General features: G+C 41.2%; 1 protein-coding gene across 1 annotated transcript in view; it reads right to left on the bottom strand.

The window, feature by feature from the left end:
- Positions 1 to 337: 337 nt before the first annotated feature.
- The window catches only part of LOC113409635 (chromodomain Y-like protein 2), a 77,808-nt gene continuing 70,042 nt past the window's right edge, over positions 338 to 8,103 (bottom strand). Inside the window, exons 5-7 of the mRNA XM_026663778.2 lie at positions 3,964 to 4,174; positions 3,172 to 3,315; positions 338 to 670 (exon numbers count right to left, since the gene is read on the bottom strand). Coding sequence (XP_026519563.1) covers positions 512 to 670; positions 3,172 to 3,315; positions 3,964 to 4,174 — 514 coding nt within the window. The 3' untranslated portion in view covers positions 338 to 511. The remainder of the gene's footprint in view (positions 671 to 3,171; positions 3,316 to 3,963; positions 4,175 to 8,103) is intronic.

Genomic DNA, 8,103 nt, shown 5'->3' with positions numbered 1-8,103 from the left:
GTTTTTCCATTACATTGTTAGAACTTAAAAAAATAATTAAAAGATTTCTGAAGTATAATAATCTGGGTCTGCAGAATGTTACTGTGACCTGATTTTCAGATCGAGCCCTCAGTGTCAGCACAGACATTTGTTGCAAAGCAAGAATAAGTTAAAAAAAGGACAGACAAAATAAATCATTACAGATGGTGTGCCTTACTGGGCCACAGTAGTGCTTTTCAGCATGTGGAATGTACACTTCTAACTGGATGAGCATGTGAATGATGCAGCACTCAGTAGAATTTATGTGCACTGACCAAGCCTGCCTCCATCTTGATTACACAAAATCAAACCAGCTAGAAGCAGCTGTGTAACTTCTCAATTTAACTCACAAGGAAATTGACACAACCATATGTATTAAGATACACTGTCACAAATTCATCTCAAGGATGCGTTCCCTCTGCTTTTCAAACACAGGTAATGTTTGAACTCTGTTTACACTTGGAATGTTTTCTCTCGAAGTTAAGCTATGACTTCAGACTTCATAGATTTTGTCTTGCAAGTAGCTGAATAATGAATCCAGTCCTTTGGAAGAACTCCACAGCTGTTTTAACATCTGACACTCTTTTTCATTCACATCTTCAAGTCCAGATTTCAGGAAGCTCCGCACCAGGCATTTAGACTCTTCTAATACCTAAAGTGAAAATATTAGCAAAGGTGTTTTTAAATTTTTGATCTGTTCGACTTATTATGGACAGCAGTATTAACAGTGTTTTACCACTTAAATAATTATCTCCGTGGTGTAGAGAAGTTGGACCTGATTTTTCAGAAGTATTAAGCAGCCACCACTCCACCTGAAGTCAGTGGAAGCTGCTGATACTCAGCACAGACATTTGTATTTATGCACCAGTCCCAAGATTTTCAAAAGTAAATAGTGATTTCAGGTGCCTCCATTACTGGGGGCCTTACTTAGGCCGCCTTAATTTAGAAACTGTCTTAAGCCAAATTAGGTTGTCTCTCTTTACTTTTTTTTACATACAAAACCCCAAAGGAACTCTATTAGTTAAATGAAATTGGGATATGTTCCATGCTTCACTGTGTTCTAAGGGCAGGGGGTTAATACAAGATGTTAGTGTTTGTAGAAAAGGGAGACAAAAGGGAGCAAGCTCTGCCAAACAACTGAGTCCTAGACTAAGGTATCCTCTCAGTTTTGCACTGTAACTTGTTACTATTCCAGAACTGTGTTTCTTCTCAATAGACTGTAAACAGGTCAATTATAAGGTTGCTGGTTTTTTTCTTTATGGTGGTTTTTGTTTTGTATTTTTATGCACAATTGTCCACAAGGAACTAGAATGAGACCATTATATTCTACTTTTGAGCTCAATCTAGACTCCTAACTCCTTTATAAATTTTAACCCTTTTGATAGGTAGCTCATGCTTGGTCATATCATAGAAGTAGGGTTGGAAGAGACCTCAGGAGGTCATCTAGTCCAATCCCCTGCTCAAAGCAGGACCAACACCAACTGAATCATCCCAGCCAGGGCTTTGTCAAGCTGGGCCTTAAAAACCTCTAAGGATGGAGATTCCACCACCACCCTAGGTAACCCATTCCAGAGCTTCACCACCCTCCTAGTGAAATAGTGTTTCCTAATATCCAACCTAGACCTCCCCCACTGCAACTTGAGACCATTGCTTAACACCTATCTTAACACCTTCCTTCAATCTAACAGACTTTAGTAGAAGATGCTGTTGTACACCTGATCCGTGTGTGGGGGAATGGAGAATGCAGGATGAGATTCAGAGCGCTTCCCAGCTCATATAATATAGGACGTATCAGCCTGATCTGATAAGCTTATGCTGCATTTCCAAAGACCAATTCATGGTGGGTTTAGTTCTGAGTGTCTTTTCCGAGATGTAATCTAAACTTGATTTAATTAAAAATCTTCTGTGCCTCTACTGTGCCTTGAACGACAGGTCTTTTAAGTGAAGTCAAAGAATGCTAAGGGCATGGCTACACTGGAAACTTCAAAGCGCTGTCGCGGGAACCCTCCCGTGGCAGCGCTTTGAAGTGCCAGTGTGGTCGTGTGCGAGTGCTGGGAAAAAGCTCTCCCAGCGTTCCTGATAATCCACCTCCACGAGGGGATTAGCTCTGGGTGCTGGGAATGCGGCTCCCTGTGCTCAGAGCCTGTCTACACTAGCGCTTTAAAGCGCTCAGACTTGCTGCGCTCAGGGGGGTGATTTTTCACTTCCCTGAGCCAGCAAGTAAGAGCGCTATACAATGTAAGTGTAGACAAGCCCTAAGAATGCCAGGGGCATGCAGTATAACTAAAGAATTAAGTACAAATGGCTACCAGTTGCTTTCATTTTGTTAGTGCTGTTTTAGGGAGGCTGTGGTTTCAATTGTTACTGTTTACATTACATTTCTTTTAAAAGCTTAGATGGGGCTGATGCAGGAATATACATGGGAAAAGGGCCTTGGAAAGTGAGGGCTATGCAGAGGTTTTAACAGCCACTAAGCTGCAATCAGAAAACAGGGAAGTAATAACCCCTTGGACCAGATCTGGCTCCCAAGATCCTTGCATGGATCTCACCTCTCCCACATGGACCTCAAAAGAATGCTTTGTGGGGTCAGAAACTATGGTGGGGGGGGGAGAGGGAGGGAGGGAATTGGCAGCCTGGTGATGGATGAAAGCAGGAGATGGGGACATACATTTTCCCCTCCCCTCCACTGGCTCCCCTTCACTGGGGTGGGGGGGTGTCCCTTTTTTAAAGGCAGTGGCAATGCAACTCCATTGGAGCCATGCTGCAGGGAGCAGAGGAGAAGCTTCAGGGAGGGACAGAGAGTCCACATGGAGGTGCAGGTCTCCTGCTGACCCCCTGGCTCTGTGTGTGGATCCCCCTGGTTCATCAATGAGCCCTACAATCCATTCCATATTGGGAAGAGGAAGTGAAACAACCTGGGAAGAAATCCATGAGCAGACTTCCTTCCATTAGCTCTCCTCTCCAGAGGTTTTACTACAGGAGTTGAGAATCTAGTTCTCTAGTACATGCCTAGCCCTTGTAGCACACCTTCCCTGTTTTCAGTGAAGTTATAGTTCTAAATTCCTTTTGCCTATAACTGAACAAGTTTCTATTTAATTCCTTAATACGAGTTGTAATCTCGCTGATAGAAACAAAAACTGATAGATTTCTTACCACTGCGCTGCAAGATGCCATTTCCTTTACTCGCAGCATCACTTCTTGACTGAATGTTGTTGGCCAAAATACTTGTGACACAAGTCCTCTGCTGCACGCTTCCTGTGCTGTTAGCTTTCTCCCGCAGAACAACATTTCATTTGCCTGCAAAAGAAAAGGCTCACTCAAGCTCTTGGGTGGTGATTTCCTTCTGTCCTAGACCACATATGCCTGGTGCTGTGGTCAAATAAGACTTGCAAATATTTTCATCCTTCTCCTTAGTGAGAAGTACTTATAAAGTGTTTTTGGCAGTGACATCTAAGCATTGTATGGGCAAATTAAAAAAATACATTAGCTGTTCATATCAGCATAGTGATGTCAGTGATTTTGAAAGGGTAACTGTCAGTATATAGACAATGATACGACACTGATCCAGGACAGCAAGTATAAGCTATTATGGGGGTCAAATTCTGATCTTTTTTTACACTGGGGTAAACTAAGTGACTAATGGAATTACTCCAGATTTACACTTGTGAAGCAGACAGCAGTGTAAAGCCCCAGTGTACCCTATTAACTAGCTATTGCATGAGTCTAGCATGGTGCAGAAAGATACTTTGAAACCTCCCACCTTAGCTTTGCCAAAGCAATTTGTCCCTTCCCTGACACATCCTTGAAAATGGCCCCTCTTCTCATGTCCCTCTCTTAACCAGAGACTGTAAAATGTGTCAAATTCTGTGACAGTCATAAAAACAGTGCAAAACAGTATGGAATTAACCAAGCCTGCTGAGCAATTCTAGGAGAAAAGTGCCTTACCAGAGCAACACCCAGTATTTGTGGGAATGTATATGATGAGCAGCCAGCTGGAGTGAGTCGGATCGTCGCATATGGGGTCTGAAACCAAGCCTTCTCGCTTGCCCAAACGATATCACACAGTGGTAAGATAGAAGCTCCCAACCCAAGAGCTGGGCCATTGATAGCAACTACAATTGGCTTCTTAAATTGAATAAAAGCTTTTACAAAATCCCTAAAATAAAAAAAAAAGGAAGTTCTTGAATAGGGAAACACTTAAATTAGTTCTTGAGTTTAAACTACGTATCTGAAAACAGATCTGAATGTCAAATGCCTTGCTCAGTTTTTATGCCTTCTACTGAGCTTTTCCCCAGATGAACACTTCAGCTGATTTGTCTGTAATTAATTTATAAGAATACTATGGAATATCAAATGATTTCTCTTAAATTGTATTTGGTTTGTGTAGCGTAACTGGAATGCCTGGAACATGGTACCTTTTTGCGGTATGGTTAGGGCTAGTATTATTACTTAGTGGCTCTCACTCTATTCAAGGAAGGCCAGCATGGATTCAGGTGGTCTTGCTTAGCTAACTTGATGGAATCCTTTAAATATATTGCAGAATGAAAGAGGAGGGAAACTCAATGAGTGCACTGTTGTATACATACGTTAAAGAACCCAAGGCTCTGCATCAAAGATTAATGGTAAGGTATCATACTGAGCCATGGAATAGAGATAAAACAGGGTGATCTAAAGAGTACACACAAGCTGAAAGAGAGAGACACAAAGGGGAGCCACAGATTGGAAAAAACTACATTGAAATGAGATTATTAGAGTGGTAACCAGAGGTCACTTGCTGGATCTTTGTTAGAAGTGATTTAGATTAAGGTATAACAAAGATCTCCCTGTCCCACCTCTTACAACAAATTTGAACTGATGGGGGGAGATAAAAGAGGGGAAGCAGAAATAATGCAGTCAAATGCAAAATGGGTTGGCTCATTTAGGTGAGAGGGTGAGAACACAGTAAATTTAGTGCAATAAGAGCTTTGAAATAAGTCACCTGCCTTCTAGGAACAAGGGTATGGAATCTCTGTGAAACAGAACAGTCTGTACACTGATCAGGAAAAAGTGTGGGTGTAATTGTGGACAAATTATGGGTTCCATCAAACCAGTGCACAGCAAGAGAGAAGGCAAACAAAATACAAAATTATATTAGCAGAAGGAAAATGCAAAGCAAGAGGTGATACTATTACTGCCAAGTCTCATATGGAGTATGTTGTGGAAGACCATGATTCCTTTAAAGACATTTGTCCTTGGATGTGCTTGCAGATTTCCTGTTGAGATCAATGGGACCTATACTTGTGCATCTGAGAGCAGGATTTGGATACTGGAGATGAAAGCAGATCTCATGGAAAGATTAAGGCCCTGATTTTAGCAAAGCACAGGCATATGCTTAACTTTAACCATGTGACTAGCCCCATTGAAGTCAATGTGACTACATACAGGCTTAAAGTTAAGCATGTCCTTAGGTACTATGCTGGATTGGGATATAAGAGAAAGGGGTTTATTTTCAACAACAACAAAATAAAAAAAGAGAGGAGACTTTGAGATGACCCAATATTAGCGTTTACAATGTATGAAAGGGACTGACAGCGACAGTGATGTGTTTTTCAAAGAGGTACAGTATGATCAATATTAAGAGGCCTGAGTCTGAACATGAGAAAATAAGGAGTGAAGAGGGAGTTCAGGAGCTCCGCCTCATACAATGGACAATAAAACCGGAACAGGTTACTAGGCAAGGCAAGTAGTACTGTATCGATGGGCTCAGAAGGCAAAGATGTATTACTGGAAAAGGAGGAGATTAAGGGGAATTATAGTTCACGCTTTGCTGAGCAAAGCAAGGCCCAATGATTAACTCAAGGGCATTTCTCTGCCTGTAATGTGACCTTGATCAATTCCAAAATTTCAGAGTATTCTGGGCACCAATGGGCACAAGCCTATTGATTTTTGGTACAGATCAGAAACTGGAAAAGCCTAATGCAGAGGAAAATCAAGACTCCCAGACTGCTAGGTGCAGAAGGCAGAGGAAACCCCCTTTGCCCCTGCAGCTGCCTTCACAGATCAGAGGCAGCAGCTAAACGCGCTGCATGGGGAGACAGTCTGCAGCCTGGCAGAAACAAGACAGCCTTATAAGGAGAAAGGGGGACCCCAGGAGGGGAGAGCAGAATGTGAGGGGACATTCTTAGAATTGCACTGGAAGTTGTAAACACTGTTGCACAGTGGAACTTATTACAGTGAAAGGGGAAAATGTTATGTTTGGAAGGCTTTTGTTTTTACTAGAGGAGACATGAAAATATGGTCTTCATGTGCACTTTTGAATCTTGCAATGAGCTTGGCATGGACACAGCACTCTCATTGCAGGATCAGGGCTTGTAGTCCGTTAAAGGGCCTGTGCAACAAACTGCAATCCTGTTGTTTTAGGCTATGATCAACATATGAGAGCTATAGCACAGACAGAAGGAATACACTGTGAGAATTATTCTTTTCATCTCATAATATTGATATGAACACATTCCACTCTCAGCTGATACAGAGAATGGACACGGGTAAGTTACTATACACTGGCGCACCCTAACCACTGATAAAGCAACATTTTCTCTCTCTCTACAGTGTTATTTTGTGTCAGTCAGTTAACTGCTTCTCCCTTTTCAGGGAATGATTGAACAACAGAAAAGCATTGACATTTAAGTTAAAAGTTTAAGAATATTGTATTTCCATGCTCATAAAATCTAATCCGACTGGGCCAGAATCTGAAATTCTTGCTGAGAGGAATGATGTTATTCTGAGACTACTACTGATTTTAACATAAGAAAGGATGGCAAAATGGACTGTATAAGGACTTGATCCACACCCCTTTTAAATAAGAATCCAATTGACTTCACTGCTTGTTGTCAGGCCCTATATGAGGGACATACCAGATTTCATTGAGCAGTTTATACAGGGCCATATTGCAATACCCTTCCTTGCACTGAATAGTAGCTTACAATCTATGCGACTGTTTGTGGAGTAAGGCACTACCAATGTGAGTCAGAGTATCACAGTCTGGTCCATACTTGTTTAAATGTTGAATGGATATGTATGACTCTATACATCTATGGGATTTTTGTGTGTATAAATGTATGTTTATTTAGTCATTCATATTTATAAAACAAACATTAAACAAGTATTTACATATTGATTGTGGTGTGTGTGTTTGTGTGTGTGTATGGGTGTATATACACACACACACACACACACACACACACACACACACACACAATTTCATACATAACTAGTGATTTTGACACACTTTGAAGGTGCCTGATTTTCAGAAAGTGCTGAACGTCCATCCCATAAAAATTAGGCCTCCTTCAGGTGTCCTCAGCCTCACAAGACACTTCTGAAAATTTAAGCCATAATATTATATAATTAAATTTACAAGACGTTCATTTTTCTCTACTTTAAGTTTCAGAAATGTCTAATAGAAGTATCCAAATTGTACTGTAATAGTTGTGACAGATATGGCAATTTCCTGTGTATTCTTGGGAGACCTTACTGAATTAAGTTGAAGTGTCTTTGGGGTCCATTGTATTCAATGCAAATCTTATATATTTTGGATTGTATGTAGCCTCTCCAGGAGGCAGATGTGAAGTGAAGTCCGGGAGTTCAAAGGTCTACATTGAAAATGTGCCAGACAAGAATGGACTTTGGGACATTAAATGTGAGGTATTCCCCAGGAAATCTACTTAGGGAGAGGTTAATGCAAATTCCCCACTTCCAGTTATGCAAAAACTCAGCCTTTTGAAACTATGCCCTAAGGAATGGGTAATTGTCTGCTGATTATCTGTTCCAGGAGACTGCAGATCACATGCCCAAGCTGTATAAAGAAATAGTTGTACTGCAGTTGGGATTCTGCTTCTGAATCTGAGACCATTATGAACTTATTACCACAGGGAAAACCCAGTTGTGGGTTTTGAAGGACTGACCAGGGCTCAAGGTTGGAGTTGGGGTGAGCTCTGGTAACCTTTTCAGCATGCATGTAGATTCTTTTATTGTTTTTAATGTTTTCCCTGTAATGCTTTTATCTTAAGAATACATGTGCTTGCTTAGAATGAGCTGTGTGATAAC

Source organism: Terrapene carolina, unplaced genomic scaffold (genome assembly GCF_002925995.2).
Source record: "Terrapene carolina triunguis isolate 2854851 unplaced genomic scaffold, T_m_triunguis-2.0 Scaffold33911, whole genome shotgun sequence".
Lineage (NCBI taxonomy): Eukaryota > Metazoa > Chordata > Testudines > Emydidae > Terrapene > Terrapene triunguis.
Note: the sequence above shows the minus strand (reverse complement) of the source record. Positions and strands in the feature narration are given on the sequence as shown.